Genomic DNA, 25,433 nt, shown 5'->3' with positions numbered 1-25,433 from the left:
CCGTTTTGGAATTGGAGTGTTTCCACATTTGTAAGAAAACTGTAAGATCTTAAACTAAAAAAATTTATTTATTTATTTTTTTAAGCGAATGGATCAGTAGAGAGAAACAGGAAATTATAGGTCAACCATTTGAACTATATGGGCTTGACTTTTTTTTAACTTATTCATTGGTAGTTGATATAGTCTTATATATATAGTATATATAGTAGTATATAGTATATATATATATTATATTATAGTCTCTATAAACAATAACTCTGTTAATATTCAAACTTTCGTTAATTGATATTGAGACATGTTGGTGACATGTTTGAACGTTTGATGCTTGATCATAGCGGTAGAGAGGCTGCGGCTATGTCTGTGTTTAAAGACTTCCCACAGTTCTGACTGGAATGATGGAGTTTAGGCTTTGTAAGTCATTTTCAGCTTGCCTTGTAACAGGAGCCACCACAGTAGGAGACGAGCTTCAGCATCACGATGTGTCGACTTACTCCACGCAACATGTTTATACAATCAGCGTCATTAATTATGCTGATGTGTCATTGAAGTCCTGTTGTTTTGGAGCAGATAGAGAAGGAATTCCAATTGACCCACAGAGTCCATGCAGGAAGTACCTGCAGCTTCAGGTGGATGGACGGGATCAGTTTTGTAGTCTATATTGCTGATCCATAGCAGGGGCGTGGTAGCTCAGGAGATCCAGATACAGACATTCTTTTCGTCCCACTGTCGTGTGTAATCTTTTTTTTTTTTTTTTTTTTAAACCCTCCCATCTATCCTCAATTTCATCTCTCAAGAGAGCTGCTCACATCTTATCACCGCTAAGAGGGAGATGTGAGTCAAGACTTCCTCTCTTCCCTCCCAGACTCCTCTCCCCACAGACAAAGAGGATGAGGATGAAGAAGAAGAAGAAGAAGAAGAAGAAGAAGAAGAAGAAGAAGATGCTGAAGCAGAAAAATATTCTCCCCCACTTCAATCTGCATCTTTTCCATCCCGCTTTTGTTTTGTCTCCACACTGTTTCTCACCTCTCTGGAAAAAAGTTAATTCGGGACATGAAAAAGATCTAATTTGTTGACAAACAAAAGTAGATTTATAAAATTGGGGTTTTAGTGGTTCTTATCTCCAGTTCCTGAAGAAAAAAGGAGATAAAACTGCACTTTTTCCATTTTCAGCTGCATAGATAATGAAACTAACAAATATAATCCCTACGTCAGACAAAGCGACTGTCTGGAAAGCATCGGGCCGCTGCCTGCAGCTGTCCAAAAGGCATCCATGTTAGAAATGAGTTCTCTCAGTCATCTTCATTCACAGGTGAGCTTTTTGTTCTTCTCCGCCACCCTTTCTCCAGCAATTCACCCGCTGTCATTATCTACCACTTTTCAGACCTATTGCTCTCTTTACCACTTCACTCTCCAACAACTTGAAAAATGTCAGTTCGCCCCACCCACCCCAACCCCCCCGCTCCATTCCTCTTGGCCTTTTAAAAGCGCCAGTCTTATCTTTTCATTTCGTTTCATTCCTTCTACTTTTCTTTCTGATCAAACCTTTGAGTGCTGCCTTAAGCTATTACGTAGCTGACTTTGTGCTCAGACTTTTATGATGTTGGAAATCGATGGAAAAATCTATTGAGTTGCCCGGAATAAAAGCACTGACTTCATCAAAAGCTTCATTTGCACCACCATGGTCTTGAGAGACACAAGTGGACATTTAGGTGGAGGTGTTGCTCTATCAAAACTAACTTAAAAGGTTCTAGTACGTTCACCAGAAGCTTGCGTTGGTCTCGGAATCCATCTGATTTGTCTAAATATAAGCATGAGGTATAAAAAATCCATTCCAGAAATGTGGAGACATAACAGGTTTTCCGTTCATGCTTCATTACCTGCACTGTTTGTTTGTTTGTTTTTTTTTTTTTAAGTCACATATTATCAAGGCACCCGTGTGCAATAAAATCTTCTTTTACTATGAAATTCCCTCTTTGTGTTGCTGATCCTCCGCTGCAGCTCAGCGGGGACACATTGTCTGAGGCATCACGGAATAAATTTAGCACTAAAACCTAGCGACTGTTAGAGGAGATCTCTGCTTTATTTGTTCAGTTCAGGCAGCAGAGAGGAGCACAGATGAGCATCACATCATCTTACTGACACATTTTTGTACAGGAGGACCCTACATTTTCACTGGATGCACTTTATAAAGTTGTAATGTGCTACATTAACAGGAGGAGTGCTATTATTATTAGGACGGCTCATCTGTGCCCTGCTCTGTGCTAATCAGACTGATTAGAAGATTGTTGCTGTATATAACGGGAAAAAAAACTAAATATAATTCTCATTACTCTGATCACTGAAGTTCCCTTAATGAATGAACTACCATAACGTTCCTCTATAGTTGCTGTTGTAGATGCATATAGTGCTTGGCAGATGCTATTGTTGTATTAGCACGTATCCGGCAAAGAAAAAAGACTGTGCTCATCTTTGTCTGACATATTAATAGACGTTTTTTTTAGAAGATATCAGTTGAGAATTAATTGTGTCTTGTTATGTAGAGTGTAGTGTCCACGAATCAGAGGGCTAGTGGCTCCATTCTTGGTGGACCACATGCTGAACCGTCCTGACTGAGACATTTTCCACATGAATGGTTAGATGTATCATAAAGTTGAGTGGCGAACGGTACAAATGCTCTATATAAATACAAAACCATTTACTAATAAAATCATGACCCGAAAACAAAGTAGTCAGCCTGCAATGATGCTTACATGTGTACCGACTCCCTATATAATGGGTGTTCAATAGTAAGCATCCAGTGGGGGGTTGGGACGTTCACCAGTCATTGTCGTCTTGTGCCCAATGGCGACATATTGGGGGGGGGGGATTCCATGGGCCCCTGACTGACAGGATCAGTCACAATGTTGTCCAGTAGCAAAGGAAAATCTGGTTTTAAAGCATTTTTGGAGAAGCCTGCATTGATTGACTCATCTTTTGTACATTGTACCTTTGACTGTCGCTGGAGGGGAGAGCGCTTTCAATAAGCTAAACTGATAAAAAAGAAAAAGAAAAAACTATATTTGAGGTCCACAATGTCCCAGGACAGGCTTTAGAGTCTTGCCATGTTGTCCATTGAAAGTCAGTTGAAGAGAAAGCTGGACTTCAAAGACTTGATAAATGACTTTGAACTAAAAAGGCTCCACGCTGGGCTCCTGGGGACTTTTAATTTGGTCACTGGTTCTGTCACTTTGTTACAGCCATATTTCAAACTTCAAAACCTATTCATATAGTCGCTTTATTATCTCGTTTCAATGTGTGCGATTTTAAAAAAATATATACTGTTTTCATTATTTTAAGGAGGATTGACTTCATTTATTTTTCTAACTTTGTTTAATGCTGTGAATTTTATTTATTTATGATGGGGGGCCCCAATGTGACTTTTTTTTCATAGAGGCACAAAGTTTCTGGCAGCGCCCCTGCTCGTGCAATCACAGTGAGCTGACATGTAACGATCACTTTGATATCTGTAAGATTCAGGGTATTACACAGTGGGATTGTTGAGGGAAGGTTTTATACATGCCATGGACACTAGTGAATAACAAAATGAAAAAAGAACATATTTAAATTTGCCAGTGAAACCAATAAGACCATGGAATCGAGTGGGCGAAATGGAAGAGGTGGAAGCATAATGTGAGACATACAAAATAAGACTTACTTCATAGATCCCTCCAAACAGAGACATGAACTTGCTGAGGAGAGCGGCGCACAGACTGGCGATGTGTACAAACGGACCCTGGCAGGAGGAGAAATAAAGACACAAAACAGGGGAGTTACCCAGGACAGCTCATGAAACGTGCAGGGAAACACATCAGAGAACATTAACATTCAGAGGGCGTAGAAGAGAGTGGAACTAACGGGATTAAAAGCGAGGGCATCAGAACAGTGATGCAAAGCGAGAGGGGCTGCACTGAATCCAAACTGCAGATGCTGCTGCAGCAGCGCACAAGCCGAAGGGCCTGAGGCATGTGTCCGAGGAGACAAGATTTTTTTTACTTGCAAGTATGTCATTAGGGGGCTGCCACACTTTCTAGAAATACTAATCTACACTAATTTGCATTCGCACAAACTTGTTCACGAGTAAGTCCAAGTCCACTACTAAACAATATCTGCAACGCGAGGCGGGGGATCCCAAGTCCCAAAACCTCCAGAAAAACATTCGTCTCGCTCCCAGTGGGATTGGAAAAAGTCTCACTCTGCACTTTCCACCTCTTTCTCCTGTTTTTCAGGATCTGTACACTCCCTGCTCTCCGCATGAACCCGAGCGTATCGGCCTCGGCGCGCGCCATTTATGAATCATCCGTAATTCATGCTGCGGGGGTACTGGGGGACTGGAACGAGAACGAGCTGGAGAGGGTTCATGTAATGGAGCATGTTAGTCGGAGCATGTAAGCAGTGATTCATGATGCAGGTTTTACAACATGCTCCACCACCGTCGCCAACACTTTGCTTCTCCCTGTATGAGTTTCTGACGGCCGATAATTATTTCAATGGAAGTTGGTTCAGCGCAGGTTCGGCAGATTTATTGGACGCTGTGAAAGCTAACAGCCTGGCGCTGGTCTGGGTTTCATCATAACTCAAAGGTTTGATGATGTGGTCATTGAGTCGGGCTAGAAAACAACTGTTTGATGGGAGCTTTGGTCTCACTGCTGACAAAAAGCGGTGAAGCTGAGACTGGATCGTTCCTCACAACGTCAGTAATAATGACACACAGCTGCGCAGTGTTGACAGATCAGGTGGTTTCATGGGTAGTTTTGAATTTTATTCAACGCAACTACACATGAGTGACTCAAAATGACATCATGGCGTTATACCTTACAGTGTTATGGTTTACAAATTGTTAGATTTTGATAATATGCAGAATTTATGGTGAGAAAAAACAGCATGTGGCTGCAAGGCTCATTTTTAGTCTAAGCCATAGGTCTTCAACAGGGGGTCCGCGGCCCCCTGGGGGTTGGCAGCGGTACTGCAAAAATCTTTGGTTGATTAGACATTTTTTATATATACAATTTCTTAATTTCCCCCCACAATTTTGCCCCTCAAATTGAAATCTCTTTAAATACACATTAACAAAAATCACACATATTTTAGTATGTCAGTGTTTAGGTACATTTAAAGTTATAATTGTCAAGAAAAGAATTATATATATATAAAATTGACAGATAACTGACAGATTGACAGTTTTAACTTTAAATGTAGCTTATTGTTTTGTCATTAAAGGAACCTGACAGAGTCAGCGTGTAATATGCAGCATTGTGATTGGCACAGTGGCGATGGGGGGCTTAGAAATAAAAAAAATATATTATTTGAACCCGTGTGTTATTTTAATAGCTCACTATAGAATACAAAAATATAACAATAATGTGTATCTACAAATAGTTTAATATAGAACACATATAGTAGGTAGGGGGTCCCTACTTAATCTCTCCACCAGTTTGGCCTGAAAAACGTTGAAGACCCCTTCCCCAAATAAAACTGTTTTTTGAAAATTTACAGCTTCAAATGTGGTGTCTAAGCACCCTGAGAATTTCACTTGTTATACCACATAGATACACCACCAGTCAAAAGTGCACATGTTATGTGTAGATTCTACTTTCTCCTTGAGCCCAGTAGAACGCCTTGACTTATAATCACCTTAAAAAGTTTTGAAATGAAGGTATTAATATATATCTATATCTGTTAAAAGGTTCGGCTCAACATCCCGTATACTGTTTGTGCAGCTACTGCTCTCTGAGCCCGTTCAGTGGAAAACAAACTACACATAAATCATTTTTCCTCAACCCTGGTGAGAAGAACAGTTTGCAATTCATTTCAGAACAGTGAGTCACACATCGTAATGACTGCCTCATTGATTGATAGAGTTGTGAGCTTGTGGAGTGTTTGTCATTTGCTGTCCTGGGTCATCTCATTTAGTGGACTAGTTCCATTAACGTGCACACAGACGCTTTATGTACAAATGAAGAGGTTCAGGCTAATTTGTGTATGTGTGTGTGTGCGCGCGTGTGCGTTACCTCCTTGCCCAGAGGCATGCCACTGCCTAGAGCGCAGGTGAGGCCGATAACTTTGGCCACAAAAGTTTTGAAGGTGAGGTATTCCTTGAGCACGACTCCTCGCAGGATGGTTTTCATCTCTGGTATACCTGAACCTGAGGGGGAAGAAGAGCGAGCGCTTACAGTCGACTGTCAAGAACAAAAACACTGAAAGACGTGGCTTCAAATCTAAAGCAATGTCAAGCTACGTGTGCAAGAAACAAAGGTACTAAATAAAAAAAAAAACATCCTTTTCTTGGGGATTTAAATAGGAATGAGTTTAAAAAAAACATACATCATATATAGTTGAGTGTGTAAGGTTTGGAAATGGCTGCTAATTCTCTACATGACATTAGCTGTTTTAAAAGCTAAATATTTTTAGAGCTACTTTAAAACGGGTGTTTGGTGTGTCATAGTCTTAAGACCATTTCACGTATTTGATTTGAATGAGCTGCACTTTATGGATTTTTATGTGACACATTGTCTTTTAAATTACTTGTATTCTAAGTAACAGGTTAGTTTAGTAGTTTATATGAAATGCTGTAGAAAGTGTCTTAATTCCTAATATTCTGTGAAAATCCCCCGTTAAGAGAAAAAAAAAAAAAAGATGACGGGTGAAAGGAAACGATTCTTCCGTGTTAGAAGAAGACATCTCAGATTCCCAGGAGCACACCCATCTATTTAGCCTCCGTTATTGAGAGTGAGAGGCACGTCTCTGCCCCAGATGCAGCACAAAGTATTGAATTGGAATCAAACGAATGAATTTAAGAGAGGATCCACATTTCTCTCGTTCCCTCGTCCGATACAAAAGCAGAGGAGGCCCTCTCGGGAGGGAGCCGAGCCTCTGGTGGCGTTACATGGCGGAACTACCATTCACACATTTACACATACAGTAGGCGTTTAGGAGAAGCTGATTAAATTCAGGCTGGTGGCCTAATAGGAAGACGATCGGGGTTTCATTTGATTCTTCCTTATGCAAACAACCACAGGGACAGATTACACTAGGACACAAAACCTTTGGTTGATTAGACATTTTATATATATGTATATATATATATATTTTTTTTTTATTTCATCCCACAAATTTTAATTTCTTTAAATACTCATTAACATGAATCCAACATAAAGTAAGCAACTCCACAATTATGTATTACATGGAAACGTTACAGACCTCCAAAACCCTGTATTCAAAGCCTTTAAATATAAAGGAGGAAATGCATCACGTTTCACGCGTTTGTGTGTACTAAAGCTTGTGCAGTAGTTTTAAGTTACCACAAGTTTCTTTTTGGGACCAAATATCTCTAGGTAGGACAGATTTGGGCTGCAAGCTGCTATGTGTTCATGACTGACTTGCAGAAACAATAAATAATAAATGTTGCACAGTTGTGGACTGGTGTCCACACACACACGCAACCGGTTATCTGTTGTAGTGTAGTGCAGAAAACTGTGTTTAATTATTAATTCCTGTAATATTTCTTTCATGTCTTAGATTATACCACAAACCAAAAGATATGCAGTATAAAGAGACAAATGAAAAAAAAACTATGGTAACTCCTCACCAGACCACAAACGTTGGCAAATCAAATGCTAAATATCCATTCACTTTATATTTCATTGAATATGTGGTTCTAATAACACGCCAGATGTCCATGTGTGTGTGTGTGAGTCGTACCAACAGCCTGCGGGGCGAGGATTTGAGTGAAGCCAGCAGAAAAGGTGATGAGGACCACAGGGTAGGTGACCCAGGCTAGGTACTGAAGGAACACGTTACTGTCCAGGCCGCCGTACATCCACTTCTGTGCTGTGGACACACAGACAAAGCCAGGTCAGATGGAAACCACAAAAAAAGGTGCAGCAAAACTGAAACACTATGCGACGAGTGAATATGCTGCATATACATGACACACACAAAAGAAGATCATTGTAAACCTTGCAGGCACGTTCACAGGTAGATGTCATGAGGTTACACTAGAGAAACATACACCCTCACGCATCAAGGAGAACGGTTGCATAACTGGGGGAAAATGTGCAGTTGTGTGCGCCTCCGGAGGCCAGGTGGTTTGTCATATTCAGCATCCAATTAAAAGAGATGTACGCCACGAGTGAAACTGACAAGACTAGGTTAGCATCCCCATGAGAGAGCAGCCCAGCACACACAGCCTGAGAATCGGCCAATCAGAATTAGAGCCGTCTACCTCTTCCTGGAACGTACTGTTGACATACCCTTTAATCCCTCGTCCACATCACGCTCCCTCAGTCTCCTGCCTTCACCCTGGGTTAGATACAGTAACTGATGCCACACGAGGCCTTCCATCAGTCCCTCCCTCCTTTCATGTACCTTCAATCCAGACGTCTTGTTTTCTTGTTCTGTTTTTTTTTTTTTTTTTTTCCACTCTCCCTGCCTGATGTCCCTCCCGGTTTCTATTTCACTCACCACTCTTGTCTGTATGTGGTGTTCATTTAAAATGGCCCCGGGGCTCAGTTCCCAATACAATCTATTCGATTTACATGTCCCCGTCGGCCCCCGATCCATAAAAAATCAAATCAAATTTAGATGCAGTGCCGTGCAGATGTCTTGATGAAGTTATAAAGTTATCAAACCGCAAAGTCATCAAAAAATAAATAAATAAAATAAATAAAGTTCAGAGGCTTCTAATCTTCTCTGGCTGAATGAATTAAATCAGAGCTCTTTACATCATAAGTAAAAAAAAGCAAGATTTGCTGGAAATTTACAAGCCGTGGCATATTGCTTTGTTCTGCTTAAGATACATGAGGATCTGTGTAACTTCTTACCCTATTTCATTAACCTATTTACGCATAAAATATTGCTTAAAGAGCTCGCTTCTCTGGGCTAACTACAAGCTAACACTGTTGATTAGTAAAGTACTTAGATGTTATAAGAAACCTAAGTTTACAAGTTTAAAACCATGTCCACTGGCCATCATCCCTCTACATCCTTCATCCTTCCTTCTTCCTAAAAATCTGTCTTTTCTCTATCAGCCATTTTAGTCCTAAAAGCACAGACCGGTAAGCCCTCCACCCCTCCCTCCCTCCCTCCCTCCCTCACCTTGTAGGCAGATGGCGATGCAGAAGTCCACCACCCAGCTGACCAGGGCCATGACGAGTCCCAACAGGATGAGGAAGATCCAGTCCTCCCCGACCCGCGAGATCAGGAACTTCTGACAGCGAACTGTGCAGACTACAGGGATGGCAGGAAGACAACATATCAACGTTAGGAGCCATGTCGACCAGAGTTTGGCACTGAGGTTTTATGTAACGCGGACAGTGTTTATTCTACAGTGGCCAAGTGAAACAGCCGCGTTTCCATCCAACAGTTTTGAGGTGTGTAAGAGGAATTGTGGATTTTTAAAACCAATCTTGACGGCACACTCCTGGACACCACACACTGAGGCTGACAAAGAAACTGTGGGATCAACTGGACTTTGTCAGCGTAGCTGAGCCTTATTTATAGGTAATCTGTAATTTCTTTATTGAAAGGTTCAATAGGAAAAATCTATAAAAGTCAGACAAAGTCGAATTGCAATTTTTGTCTGTTTCTAACTTCCACAGAAATGTACCTGGAAATGTGCCAGCTGCACAGTTTAAATTTTCTTCCATTAAATTCAAAGTTATAGATCGGTTTCTTGGAAATCAAGAGAAGTATGACATTTTAAAACTTATTTTATATGGATCTCACTTGTCTGAGTTAGGGTTAGGGTTAGGGTTAGGGTTACTTTTGATCCGGTCAGTTTCGTCAGTAAAAATAGCAATGGAATAAATGCCTGTACTCTACTGGTAGTAAACTGGGTTCTTCATCATTTTAACAATACTCTTTTTATTTATGAGTAATCCATTTAGAATTTGAAACTTTTATATTATTTTATTATGTGATTATTATTTTTAATCAAACCTGCACCACTGCAAATGAGGATTATAAGCTCAGTTCATTGGGGACAATCTCAACCAGGTGATCTATCAGGGTCTATTGTATTTTGGATGGAAACTTGGCTGCAATGTGAAAGTCAAATGAAGTAAGGATTACATGGTCACATTTAATGAATAAAAAATAAATAAATAAATAAAAATACAAGTGCCAGGAGAAATTAAGGCAACATTATAGCTCTATTCAGACCTTGCAATCCAGTCACTAGTGACCAGTGTTTATCGGTACCACGAGCCAGCTCTTCAGCTCCAGTCTCAGTTTTGTAATCTTTACACAAATAAACACTTAAATCATTTGGGGCTCGCTACAGTATTTAAGCCTTGGCTATCTCTAATGGATCTCTACTGACGACCAAAGGAATGCGACCAACTCCAAATGAGGTCGGAGATCAGATCTCTCAGATCTCAATGTGTCCTGCGTGTGTTCACACCCGTACTTCACGACGATCACTTGGCCTGAGAGGATGTAAGGTCTGAACGGGGCCTTGGTCAGAAACTCACCGACTGTATGTTACTATGAGTTAAAAATCTATTACCCATAAACACATGGGAGACATGAGACTGAAGACAAAACATACTACACTAATCAATTAATGTTAAACAGGTAAAACAGCCACGGCAAATGGAGGCAAAGCACTACAGAGTGGAACACAAAACATGTACACACACACACACACACACACACACACACACACACACACAACCCAGTGTGTGCGGCACCATCAGTCGTGCTATACTCACCTGGAAGCAACGGGAACTGAGATTCGCGGCTAACACTGTGCACCACTCGGTGCAAGACGAGTATCCACACCTTTTAATTCTGACTAATTTCAGGAACCAAACATTAGTTGGATGGCGACTCATGAGGACGTGCACTCACAGCATAATTCATAATACCCCTCGTTCACACCACGTTTCCCCCTCCCCGCCATCTTCAAGGCCTGTCCTCGTTTCGTCGCCTCTGCAGGGAAATGACACTCGGCAGCAGCGGGGCGCCCCTCACGCTGATGACACTCATACTCTCTTCATTTGTTTCTGTCTCCTTGCTTCCCCTTTAATTCCCAGCATGTACGGCAAATCTTAATGTAAAACTCTAAATACTATTTCACGGCTGGCTTCCAGTGAGTATCCTTTAATATATTTATTTTATTTTCAAACCTCTGTTTACTATCCCTTTCCTAGATTTTCTTTTTAAAAATGTGGGAAAGCCAACAGGGAGGTAGGCTTGGTTTTTCTTTCCATCATATTATCAGCTTCTGTGTCTGTCTTCTATAATTATTTGTACACAAGAAAGCAAGTGTCAATTAACTTCAAATCATTCACTGTTATGTACTAAATAATGAAATAGACAGAAAGACACAACTGCAACCACAAAGTGAGTTTACACCCCTCCCTGTACCCCCAAACATTCCCATTACATTAGTGAGATTCCACGCTTTTATTTCTGCGTTGCCTTTGTCCTAATGTGTGATGACAGAGTCAGTCCTCCTGGACAATACCAGTCTTACACAAATCTGCGCAGAGATCAGCAGCTCTTTCCTGGAGGGGGTGTAATGAGTCCGACTGGATTTAAGTTAGGTGACGTAAACTCGGCCAAGTCGTAGATTTCATTTATTCTTCAGTAACTCTGGTTGGACAGTTACAAAGTGCCTTGGATCACTGTCAAGCTCAGAAATTTAGCCGATATTTATGACGTTTGTATCTGCAGCAGTTTGCTTCCGTGATGTGGTTTACTTGTTGTACACCGTCTGGAGTTCACATGCAGCACCACTGAACCACTCCGCTCCACAGCTCCACACTTAACACTGGTGACAGCTAACGGCAAGGAAAGAAAACTGCGGTGGCATTGTTTTCAAGGACGGCCGCTACGACTGACTTTTATTCTATCGATAGTACATCTTTTCCTGCAGCTTCAGGTCAGTAACTTGACCCTCTTCCACCCTTAGGCAGAGCCATGCTGCACTGTATTACACCAAAACTGAGAACACTGTGTTCACGCATGCTGTTCTAGCCTTAGCTCATGCTGCCCGCCTTCACGTTTGTTGCATTAAGGTTGTGCTTTGGGGTCTCTGTTTTCAGTCTATTCCGTCTAACCAGTGCGCTCTAATTGTGCAAAATAAATCACACATCACCCACTTTAATTACATTTTTTGTAAAGGGATATAGTTTGGAAGAATAATGCACAGTTGGAGTTTGTTCAGCGAACTGAACTCTCACTATATAATTGGTGCATTATCCTGCTGAGGCTGTTTTGTTTGTTTGTTTTATTGTATTTTATCCTGTAATTTCATTCTTTTTGTGCCACTGAGGGTTTGCTCCGAGTTTCGTTTTCTTCATATGTGCAATGAGAATAAAAGCACTTGATTGATTTGATTGGTTTTGATCGTCGTACACCGCAAGTTCAGCTCACGGGAAGAGCACTTCAACAGGTTAGATCTTTTTCAAACTCTTTTTTAACACCCCCGGTTAAATCGCATTTACCTGCGGACACCTGCAGAAACATTAGTAAAAGCATGAAAATAAACAGACGCTCAGAGCGGAGGTGAGGTGGTCCGTGCGTGAAGAGAGCGCAAAGAGAGACTGACCGCTGGAGCGAGGGCAGGAGGTGAAAAGCTGCAGGGATGGCGAGAAAGAAAAAAATGCACTTACGCACCAACGCGCACACGTACAGGCGCACAACCACCAATCAACACCTTCAGGAGCCGTCTAACACACGCACAGGCTGGCAAAAGATGTGACACACACACACACATATACACACACACACACACACACACACACACACTCACTAACATACTCAAATTTGTCTTTGCTTTCCATCACTCCACAGACAGTTATGTGACAATTCTAAGAAACAGGCTTTGTACATGTGTATATTTAGATTTATGTGAGCTTGCTTGTGTGTGTGTGTGTGTGTGTGTGTGATTGAGCTTGTGCGTCATCTCACCCACAGGCCGTCTGTGTTCTAGGACCCCTTCTGTCATCCAGACACTAGTCAATGTAAATGAGTGTTAGTGTGTGTGTGTGTGTGTGTGTGTGTGTGTGTGTGTGTGTGAGCATGCGTGTGTGCAGACAAGATTTCTTTTGTACTTCTAAACACGGACAGTGTGTGCGTGCGTGCGTGTGTGTCTTGCAGCAAGTGTAATCTTGTCTTTTTGCAGATGCAATTCAGTTAGCTCCGTCTGTGCTCTGGTATTGCATAAGAGCCTTTTCTGTACCGCGCACACGAACACACACACACACACACACAAATCATGCAGACGGGTTGCTGACTTTATTCTTCATGGCATGCAATAAGCAGCATGCTAGTTCCCAATAACCCCCTTTGCCTCCTGACTCACCCCTTGCACCTCCCTCCCCCTCTTTCTGCCTCTCCCTGCTGATGCTTTCTACTAATCACATCCAACCTCTGTCTTTACCTCTCATCCCCTCCTCTCCCTCCGAGTCCTTATCCGCTGCCCTCTCACACACTCACTTCTTTCTTTCCGCTCACCCCTCTCGCCCTCTGTATATTCCTTTTCATTCTAGCCTGCCCACTTGCCCACACTCTCGTCAGCCAGAGACACACAATGCCCACATACCCGCTGAGACTGATTTAGGTTGCCTTGGATACGCAGGGCATCGAGCTCCCTGGATTGGCATTAAGAAACTGCATGTGTGTAGTGAGCGTCTTGTGTGTTTATTTTGGTTTGAGCGATACATTATGAAAACTATGTCTGGATTTAATTATAAATTTATTATAAATGGAAAGGGACATTCCTAGCATAGGTGTAGCATAGAAATATCTGGTGTGTCTAATTGGTCGTGGTTCAAATGCAGCAAGTACTACAGTTTCGCAGCGTGGTGTAGTCAGACTCGACACTAATCAGAATATGGGTCTGGTAACACCGCAGTTGGATGGATGTGTCCACTCCATTTTGGGTATAGAGAATTAAATACCTATCCACACAACTGGATAGTCCTCCCATCAACCAGAGCCATTTTGATGTAAACTAGACAGTACAGTCTGCTGTCTGTACTCGTGGAAGCTGCCCAAGTACTGTTCTAATTCAAAGCACGCATCTGACCAGGTATAGTCTAATCTTAATCATGGATACAATGGGTCTGTGAGGACTCTAGAAAGCAAGGTATGCGAGAACACGTTTCACAGCATAGACAAGTACACTGCCGTCCCTAATTACTCGACAACCACCCTCTGTTCTCCAGGGTTTACACTTCAGAGTCAAACTTCTGAAGTCTGAACTACCACGTTCCCAAGTCCAAAGTTATCGTACATGGTATCGATAAATGCCCAAATTGGCCAGACAAATCGTTACTAGGCCGTAATCAGTTCCCAACAGGGCAACTCCAGATCTACTTTGTTCTGCAAAACTTTGTGGATGGGGAAAGTCGGGCTTGCTTCCAGGCTAACACGTTGTACAGCTGCCTCTATTTTGAAGAACGTTCTTCAGGCTGTAAACCATCTCGGCTATTACTGGGCGAGAGGCAGGGTACACCGTTACCATTCACACTCACATCCATACCTACGGCCAATTTAAAACCATAAGTTAATCTAACAAGCATGTCTTTGGACTGGGACGAAGCCATAAAATCCCACGGTGGTACCGGGAGAACAACACAAAACTTGACTCCTGAAACCTGCTGTGCTCCCTAAGAACACTTCCTTGAAAAGTGTAAGAACAATGGAGCTTTTTATAGGGGGCATGTTGACACATCATAGACAGAAAGGGGCATCCCAGAGGCAGAAATGATGTGTTGTTGTAGAAGTGTCATCAATTAAACTATATCCATCATCTCAGGTGACAGTAGCGAACCAATGTGCATTATTTAATAAAAGGAACAGTGTCAGAATAGCAACCTATTGGTCCAACTCTTGTGTGATTGTGCTGAAAATGAGGGCAAGAGGCAAGCAGAATGAAAAACCACACTCTCTTTCTCTTAGATGGAAATCACTAGTGGTGCAGTTTCCCTGCTTCCGCTCCCACACAAAACCCAATTATTCAAATCACCCCCTCATCTGTTATGCAAGGTGACAGCTATATATGGGTGTAAAGGGTAAAAGAGCCTACCATTATTGCATCAATTCTGCACAGTCATGGCAATGAGCTCTCAGTTTGTGTGTATGTGCCCCTGCATTCATTATGTAGCGCCATGCGTAAGGAAGAGATTCAATTAGAAATGCCTGGCTGTGTTTAAGACCACAGGCTTAATTAGATTAGAATTAATACAGATAGACAAATCTGACCATTCAGCTCTTCTGCTTTTTAAACTGCAACTCTTTAGGCAGTACAGTACTACATGTACAGTGTATAATAAAAGGGTAAGTGACCAATCTTTAAAGCTCTACACCATTTCACTGCAAAAATGATAAATATTTTTACACTTGGACTTCTGCCGTGAAATTTGTCAAGCACTGCTCTACAGATTGGCAAACAGTGCACCCATCACACAAGCTTGGTTATAATGTTGGTTTTCGAGATTAACAATGTGCAGTAAAGTAATCCCAAAGTGACCTGAAGTCATGACAGAATGGTCTGATAACAGAGTCGGAGGATTTAATAGAGAAAACTCGTTAGACTCTTTAACTTAACATTTATGACAGACTCTCACACAGGTGGAATCTGTAGTCTGGAACAGAAGTGATTTTATGCTGCATTCTTTTGATGATGGACTTTGACACTAGTTACTTGTAACATCAACATGTAATTGTTTACTTCAGCTGGACTGGTACTACCATTAAATAAGTCCCGTACAAATTGGTTTCGTTTTCAAGTTTCAATACTAATTGCCACAGCAAGTATTTCCATTAGCTCAAGTTATCCATTATAAAAGTGTTAAATATAACATTTAACATTCCATTTTTTTGTTTAGCGAGCCATTTCATTGGCGTAAGGTACAGGCAAAGGATGATGATGCACTCTCACTATATACGATCTGTCCTATTATGTTTGAAATGTCCGTGGATAAGTCAAGTCTTTTGTTATGTTGGCTTTCAGTTTATTGGATGCAAAAGAAAATCAAAAGGGAGCAGTGGTGTATGGACTGCTGGAGGACCTGTAGCTGACAGGCTACCATACCTACTTGATGTGTTGGTCAGCTACTAAAATACCAGATTATGCTGACACATAATAGTTCCATGTCTTTATTTAAGGAATTAAAGAGTATGTGATGCTGAGGTGTTATGACCAAGACACCACAGGGAATCCTGAGAGGTCTTGTGCCTTGAGGCGGTGAAAGTGTTTTCCTCACATATATAGATCGGGCATTGTTTGTGGAGGAGTTTAACTTTTGGCAGTACAGGTTTACACAGTATTTTGTATGGGGAAATGAAGGGAAACAATCATAGCATAGTTCCCTCTGGTTCGTACTCCCTGACTCTCAGTTTACTGAGGCGGTTTACCTTGGTCTGAGTAAATCAACAGAATCTCTGCGCTTCCGATGAAATGAGCTGATTCTAAAAATATGAGCTAAAGAACAGGGGACGCAAGAGTGAAGTGCACGAAAATACTAACAGGAAAAATTGGTCCCTCAAGACAAAAGAAATGTTGTTAGAGAAATAAAAACCAACAATGCATTTGTAAATGTTTCCTCTGGTACTTAATATGACCATCTCCATTCTCTGAACGATCCAACTGTAGCGTCTCCGCCTTGCTCTCCGCTCCCCGCGCACCCATTCATCTGTTCATTAATCTATCTATCCGTCCCTCCTCCGCTCCTTCCTTCATGTTGATGCGTTCTCTATGCTAATGAGATGTAAAAGGAGGTGATGTTTATGTAAATGTTTTGTAACAGCCCCAGCGTCGGTCCCAGGCGAGATGGCAAAGCGTCTCGTCTCGCACTCAATCACTCGCCGCGTAACGACGGCCGTGGCACCGTCTTACGGCTGCAGTACAATGTCTGCTTAATGAGGTGTAATGGTGTGTCTGCGCACACACACACACACACACACCCACCCACACACACGCACAAACGGGCCAGCGCAAATCACCAAAGTTATTATGCAAGCTCTGGCATCTATCTTTAATCGCTTCCAGAGAGACTTTGGTTTGTATGTTTAACATTTCATCAGGGAGCAACAGTGAAACCCACGCACTCACCTGAGTTATTTTCTGCATTCTGCAAACGAGACACGTCATCAGATGTCATCAAGTTTGAACTCAACGATTTGCTCATATGAACACAGCTCTGTAGAGAGCTGGCAAGACAATCCTCCTTTTCTCGTTTTGTCATTATGGCGTAAAATGATGAATAGCTTTCACTTATATAGCACCTGAGTGGTCCAACCATTCACGCACGAATGGTGGGAGCTGCCATGCAAGGTGCTCACCTACCTTTGGGATCAAAGGGTCTTGACTAAGGATACTTCGGCCAGCTCTCATTTAGCCAGGGATTGAACTGCCAACCCCGCAATTAGTGGCCAAATTGCTCTACCACCTGAGCCACAGCCACCCACAACTGCCTATTTCTTTACTATCACTTCAATAGAAAGCCTCCCATGTGTGTAAGTAACATGTATGAATCCTATAATCTCACACTAAATAACTTTTACTGCCCCTGGTTAATGGCTTGGAGCTGCCTCACTACTGTATCTCCTTTATCAACTCCAAAGTTGTGTGCAAACGTTTACCTATAACTTTTAACTTCCTGATCGATAGTGCTTTTCATCTTGAGCCGAACAGACACGAACAGGCAGTCGATACCATGGCCCCAACTTCATCCTTAATGAATGCGTTAGGGTCTTAGGGCGCCTGAGTATCCTCTCTCTCTCTCTATCCAAGAAGACACGAAGACTTCTCAGTCTCCCCAGAGACTGTGAAACCCACGGAGTCGGGCGACTTCAGTCTGACCTCCAGGTTTGTGAGTGTGACCCCACACTTTGCTGTCATGGAAACCTCCTCTCCTGGAACCAATGGTTTGAGAGGAATCCATAATGAGAAAGGACGCGAAGCACAAATCGAATAAGTGCTGTGGCCGTTGTGACTACCCTTTTGATTAATATAGGCTTTTGTGGACTTTTGTGACTTGCGCCACTGTCTGAAGAGGTGAACGAGTTGTTTTACTGCCGCTGGCATTTTTAAAATGAATAAGCATAAACATTTGCTCGATGGGAAGAAATGTTGATCTAATTTTACCAGTGCAGGGTTAGAGTCAATATTTTCCAGAATTATTTTGGTTTCCACAAATCCGATCGAGTTTTCCGTCACAACCCACTGGCTCAGGCTTAGAGGCGTTTGGCTTTGTTTACTTCTGTTAATCACTCGAACAATAAAACTTTCACTTGAACAAACATCATCTGGTTTAATGTTGCTTCCCTCTCTTCCCTAGGAGAGCTCGGTGGTAAGTGAAGCACACACTATACGCCGCTTACAAAAGTCAATTTTTACATATTTGTGGCTTCTAAATTGTTGTGTTACAGACCTTAGATTTGATTCAGACGAACTTAAAAATACAGAAATATATCATTTTTCACATAAATAACAACAAACACTGGGAAATTACTAAACTTGTCAGTAGTGTATGTCTGTGAAGGCTCTCATTATGGTCCTGGTATGTCCCAAAAAAAAACTTACTGGACTTGTAGGGTTTCTAGCTTCTTTACTTCTAAAGAACAGGTGAGAAGTAGTGGTTTAAACGGGAACATCTGTGGGTGTTGGCCACCTGAAACCCAGGTACTCACCCGTAACAACTGTCTCAGTCCATCTCTCTGTTCGGAGAGGTATAATCTACCATCAATTCAAACCGTCTTAACATCTGTCCACAAGAAGTTTCTCTCCCATTCACATCTGGTCTGGACAACAGTCTCTGACCTTTAATGGGCTGTTAGAGTGTCATCCATTGGAGAAAGGGCCTTCCAACTATACCTGGTTAATAGACCCTATATCTGATATCTTTTTGGATATTTGTCACCCTGGTGGACAAGCTACGCAACTGCAACTACACGCCGACACGCATGCCACTATTATGTAAGAATTATTATCGGCCAACAACACCAGCCAGAAAATGATGTTTGTTTTTCACCCGCCACGTTTGCTCAGTTGATTAAAGGCGTCCATGTGCACGTTCCGTGAGAAGCTTTTGTGTGTATTTTATGGACGAAATAAACTCCCGTGAGCTTAGACACGTGTTTACACAGTATTTAACGACGGCTCCGCGAGAAGGGCAGCGTCAAACAAACGACTGCATGCTTTATAAAAAGGGATACTGAACAAATTTGGGCCGCATCACAACTGAGGCCGCCATGAGGTGATGGAGGATGCAGCAGCAGCGGCGGCGGCATGATTTCTCCAGTGGCGACACACATCACGGACACACAGACACGCACCCACACAGAGCCAAGGTAGGCAGATGGTGGCACTGATCATCACAATAACAGTCCATCAACATAAGTGTGGATGAGTAAGTTTGCGTGCATGTGGCCCTTGATGCGTGGGGGGAATGTTCTTTTTGCTTTGTGTGTGTGTGTGTGTGCGCGTGTTTAGCCCGATCACACAGGGGAGAGGTAAGTCGTTTCATTTCCTGGATGAAAGCCTGGTGCACCAAAAGCCAAGGGACCTGCTGCTGACTCTCTGCACTGCTTCTCTTTCTCTCTCATTCTGTCTCCATTTATTTCATCGCTACTCTCTCCAGACCTTTTCTCCCCCCCCCCATATTTTCCTCCATCTGACCCCATCCTACATTAAGCTTTCTTCCTTCTCCTTCAGATTCTCCTTCCATTCCTGCGCCGCATCCGTTCACGTCTCTCTCTCTCATTCTCTATTGCAGATTCTCCCTCCCACCCCCACAAACACACAACCACCCCCCCACACTCCCACACCCCCACCCCCCCACCATGCTCTGCCGCTGCAGAGTCAGCACTTCCGTTCTGCAGTCCTCTGCAGACACGCAAGTGTGCTGATTTACACTTTTATGCCCTGCCCTAACCAATTTCAGAGCATTTCCATTGCATGTGCGGTACCACTGCGATCCTTTAAACTGACGGCAACACACACATACATAGACACATGCGGTAAATGCACGTGTGTCCTCCGGGCGCACGCACATTCATGCACATTGAAGCGGTGAACTGAGGCAAACACACATCAATCTTTGCCGAAAGAAATAGTATTAAAAGTTGCAAGCGAATGCACAGCACAGGAATACACGCAGTGCACATGACTAATGAATTATTAGTTGTCTGTGCGTGTGTGTGTGTGTGCGGCGATGGTGCGACATTTGTCTGTTCTTAAGCAGCAGGAAGATGGGAGACATTGATCATCATGCTTGTCTAAGGCTTGCACTGGCTAATCAGAACCATCCATCTCCCATATCACACCACGGCTCTCACACCCACACAAAACACACAACTAAAATAAGATGTTCAGAGCTCTTTATTATTTTCCATTAGGGCTCGCGGCTAGCTGTAATAAGGCCAGGCCGGGCGAGTTTGTAGCTACCGCACAGCAGAATAGGAATAACATGCGCACAGATATTTTTCATGTCTGCTGCTGATTAATATGAAGCCACGAGGTGAGTGCACGTTCCTGGCTTCTCTTTGCTGCAGGACCATCAAACTTTAGCCTCTTATTGTTTTTTTTTTTTTTTTTTCTGCATTAAAACACACTGATCATTACGGTCTGTACAGAATCTGCAGAGACGGCGGGGTTTTTAATTGTCGGCGGCAATGCAAAGCAAGGGAGGGAGGATCTTCTCAAGCATTTGACAGGGTTGGAGCAATGCTTAATGGCCACTTATTAAAGATTAATGATGGAGTAGTAATGTAGCTCTATTTGCCGTAGTAGAGTGAGGATTAAGGGGCTAGTTGGTAGTCGAAGGGGCAGGTTTTTTTTTTTTTTTTTTTTTTTTATTATTTCTTTGATTACCAGAGATAAAGTCCTGGGCTGGGGCTTCGAGAACATACGGGTACCCTGACCCTAGAGGACAAACAGATCATATAACAGTTAAACACAAGCAGCGGTCCACTGTGTGTGTGTGTGTGTGTGTGTGTGTGTGCGTGCGCATTGTCTTTTCCCCACAACCCCTCCTTCATTTTAAACAAATTTTCTTTCCACCAGTGTAACAACAAAAAAGCCTCTTTATCCATTTTACTATATAACATTGTTAGCGCGTGATTCATGTGAGCCCAAACGCGCAAACTCAGCAGCACCACAAAAAGAAGCGGAGGAAGAGCAACATAGGATTAACCCCGAGACAAAGAGGGGAAACAAAGAGGTGGGGTGGAGGGAAAAAAAGAACGAATATAATCCAAACTTTATCAGGAGGTGTGTCCAGCAGCAGCTGCAGTTCATATACTGAAGACGCATGAAGACGTGAACGCCACACGACAGCAATGAATGCAAGCGCCCACATTCTCTGCTGATGCTCCGTTTTTGGTACCGGTGGTTTCCTGATCTTCTGAAGTCCAATTTTGGCGCAAAATTACGTCCACCGTTGAGGCGATACCAGAACTTTGATTTGATTGCTTTCTAACAGCTGAAGTTGTTTAATGATTAAAGGAACCAAGGTTGTGGAAGCACCCAGAGTTTAATGTTATGATCAAATGGAGGAGACCATTACAGCATAACACATTAATTAATTAATGAATTAATAGATGAGGATAGTGATTCGTCCAATCATACGCACATGTACGAAGCCGTTTTCAGTGTTGGGAAAAGCAAAAAGAGCACTGCAGCTGTGAAGAAGTAAAGTTCTGGTACAAAAGAATATTTGCAGAGATTTGAATTCATTTTCAGACTAATGCTAGCTTTCAAAACTTCAGACTTTCAGACTTGCAAAACTGTTCTTTTAAATTGGATTTCGCCATTATGGATGTAATCCCATACTCCTCCTCCCAGAATTTAGCAGGTTGAAAAGCCTAGTGAAAAACAGTAAAATGTTCCGCTGTGACATCTAATCAAATTGAAATGTGAGTCATTTCATTTTGAATTCTTTCGATAGCACACGGTGTGGTATTGATCGTGCCCTGAACGCCAGTGGTCAGTCTCACATCCATCATTTCAGGGAACGAAATGGATGGTATTCACTTTTCTTGAATAAAAGGCCAAACAAATAGATCTTCATGACAATAAGAGAAAAAAAGTCACGGCGGTAACAAATTTTTCGGAATGCCCCATGTATCGCCTGCAAGAATCCCATCTCTCAAAAAACTTTTCCCAATTCTCATCCGAGTCTGGATGCAAACCAGCAAGTCTGGAAAAATATGTGTGCACTGTGGATTGGCTCTGGGCTCGCTCATGATTACAGAGTAATAACTCAGAACATGGGTCTCAGATGGACGGAGAGAGGTGGAAACACACACACTTCAGATTATACCCAGCAGAGAAGAGAGAGAGGCGGAGGTGATGGATTGCCATCCAAGAGGGACTTGAAGAGTTCTGAGCAGTAAGCAAGAACGGAGGTGGAGAGGAAGCGAGGGAAAGCTTAGAAAGTGGAGAGGGAATGAAGGGGAAAAGGAAAACGATGTGGAAGCGGGTCAGAGGAAGCGTCGAGATAAGGGGGGAGGAAGTGAAGGGCGGTGGATAGTAGAGAAAAGAAGAATTACAATGGAAAATCAAATGGAAAAAAGCAGCAAGAAGGTGTAGAGAAAGGATCAAGATGAAAACACAAATAAAAATTACAATGAAAAAGCTGCAAAGTTTCCAAGAAACTAGGACGCCGGCTTCTTTGTGGCCTTCAGAACCATTCATTTTTACCGTGAGCGCTGTCGTCTCCACAGACCACGTGATGATATCACGGTCCGAACACATAAAAATTAATGATGGCATTAATAAAACTTTGGCCTGCTTGGTAACAGCTGCAGTAAAATCAGTCCAAAACAATAGATTTATGTATTCACACTTGAAAAGTCTAGCATCTCTCTGGACGAATTCTCATCTAACTGCAGACAATTAAGAAATAAATCTGCTTTTACGGTACCTACGTATGACTGTGAGATATGAAAACGGGTATGCAACCGGTTGATATCTAGATTGTTACACAGGAAAACCAGATCAGAAATCAAATCAGAATCAGCTTCAAAGGAATGAAGCTACACCTTTAGAAACATTATTTCTCTATCAGTTCATTATATTGTTGGAATGACCACGACTCCCCTTTCCTCCCGCTCGTTCTTCACCCAAACGATCTCGCATTCAATCAGTAGACGGAGAGGAACTCAAGCCGGGTACAGCATTACTCTTTAAAACAGCTCCCAGCAGATTTAGAAACTTGATGAGTCTGGCGGTGGAAGCGGGGCGCACCGCGGTCGCAGTATCGCTGTTGGAAACCATGGTGCACCATGGCTGCTGAGAGAAAATAGATGTCCAAAGGAGAAGTCATGGAAAACTTTCGTCACTCAAAATGAATAATGTACCGAGGAGTGTTTGCAGGCGGCGTACAGGGTGATACAGTACCCATCAATGCTGCTGTCAACTGCGAATCCATGTCTGATCCTCTCTGGAAAAGAACCACCAAACGTGTTCCTTTTATCCAACACTAAATACCTTGCCTATATCTGTTTGTATGGACTGGAAGAAGTGACACTTCTGTTACAAGGAAGTGGCCAGAATAATAAGGGATGTGACTTTTCTCTTGTATACAAGTTAAAAAAAAAAAAGGTCCTAGAGCAGCTGGAAATACAAGAGATACTGGACTGTAACAGGTACGTGTTGAGTGGAAGTGACACATGCAGATGCAGCAAGAAGGTCGGCTGCAACTTGTGGAATGAGGAACGCAGGTCAACGTGTTAGAGCACCGCTAATTAGGGCGTCATTGTGAATTACAACAGGTGCATCCATTACAAACAACATTATCCAGTATAGGCTCAAGTAGCAGAGTCAAAATATAATAATAAGCATGTGTAAATAATGTTGTTTTATTCATTGCATGGAATAAGGCAGTAGGATTTCAGTTGGTTTTCAAATTGTTGGTATTCAGTCAGTTAAGGAACCTCCTTATAGCCTACACGTACTTCACACATTACTGGAGCATCACCAGGCCTTTTATTGGGAGCGTCATACAAACGCACTTAATTTGTTATTCCAAAACTGGGTAAGTTTCTCCCTGGTGTGAACGCAGCAATCATGAGCAGCAAGAAATCAGCCGCTGAGTCCAATTAGCGAGTTTTTCATATACAGAACGCTGTTACATGAACCACAGAACAATAAATACCAGTGCCACACTCCCTACCAATGCTCCATTTTCAATTCATAATTCAAAAAAAAATTCAAGTCTATCCAGAAAAATGTGTGAGCACGAACCAAACCAAGGTCAATGCAACATTTTGACACACAGTAGCGTTTACCCCCTGAATCCCAACAGCGTGAAAGCATCCTTTGTTTGCTCTCAAAACTGTCACGATTCCTGGATTCAAAGTTTGACGAGGTGTCAGAAAGTCTTCTTTCACTTTGTGCTCCATGTGGATACAACAACTCGAAGAATTTCCTGTAACACCGGCCTGCCATTGGGTCTAATCTGACCCGCAGCATGAATTTGCAAAGTGCGAAAAGGAAGACTGCAATTTTCCAATGAAAATAACTTGCATTCCTAATCTGTCCACCGTCTTGATTCTGCCTTGATAAGAACCCTACCCTACACGCAGCACCATACAAGACGACGCACCAGCTCTTATCCCACTGATGGAACCGAACGTCCTTGTTTGGCAGCGTCCCGACTATGGATCTCTGTTGGGATTACAACAGGAGCCCAGATTTGGACACCTTGGGACAAGTGTCTGAATATTAATTATAGTGTCACCATCTCATTTCTCTAGTGCGTGTTGTTGTGGGTGCCATCTAAGCTCAGCCCGGTGTCCCCAAGAGGACACAACGAATGTTAGCCAACACCGTGGCTAGCACCGCTTCTCTGGACTTATGCCACAACCTCTATAGTAAAAGTAATGGACAGTAGCAATCCAAGATCACCACACAAAAACACACACACGCATATACACACAATCTTCTTGAGTGGCACTGAATCAAATATTGATCACTGGCCCAAGTCTTCTTGGTTACTTGATATATTAAAGTGAGAGTTCCCTTACCCTTTCTCTCTCCTTGTATCACACACGCATCTAACACGCATGTAGCAGATTTGGCCGCCAGCTGAATGTCAATGACGTCTGAACACGCCCACAGTGCGTCAGTGTGGTGCCCAGCACACACATACACACACACACGGGCAGGACGCACGTGACTCACATAGATTCTTTAGACGCCTGTGTACAGTACGTAGCCGAGTGCATGTAAACGGCGGAACAGCGTGTGCCCGCTAATCGCCGGATTGGGATGATGCTGCCCGTTCACTGAAGCAAGCGGCTGATTTGTTAAATGTAGCCCGCGCTAACGTGAAGTGCGTCTAGCGCCGTAGTACAATCAAACATGGTCAGGTGCAATCTTGATCACAGCTATAGTTTGAAAAGTCTCAAGTGTCTGAAGTGGATGCACGTTGGAA

General features: G+C 42.6%; 1 protein-coding gene across 3 annotated transcripts in view; it reads right to left on the bottom strand.

Annotated features, from left to right (window-relative positions):
- The window catches only part of clcn2c (chloride channel 2c), a 143,377-nt gene that overhangs the window by 62,154 nt on the left and 55,790 nt on the right, over positions 1-25,433 (bottom strand). For all 3 annotated transcript variants that reach the window (XM_047594209.1, XM_047594208.1, XM_047594210.1), the window contains exons 3-6: positions 9,133-9,264; positions 7,738-7,866; positions 6,048-6,181; positions 3,695-3,772 (exon numbers count right to left, since the gene is read on the bottom strand). In XM_047594209.1, coding sequence (XP_047450165.1) covers positions 3,695-3,772; positions 6,048-6,181; positions 7,738-7,866; positions 9,133-9,264 — 473 coding nt within the window. The remainder of the gene's footprint in view (positions 1-3,694; positions 3,773-6,047; positions 6,182-7,737; positions 7,867-9,132; positions 9,265-25,433) is intronic.

This window comes from Mugil cephalus, chromosome 9, assembly GCF_022458985.1.
Source record: "Mugil cephalus isolate CIBA_MC_2020 chromosome 9, CIBA_Mcephalus_1.1, whole genome shotgun sequence".
In the NCBI taxonomy this organism is placed as follows: Eukaryota; Metazoa; Chordata; class Actinopteri; order Mugiliformes; family Mugilidae; genus Mugil; species Mugil cephalus.
The sequence above is the reverse complement of the archived record's forward strand: the minus strand, read 5'-3'. Positions and strand labels throughout refer to the sequence as shown.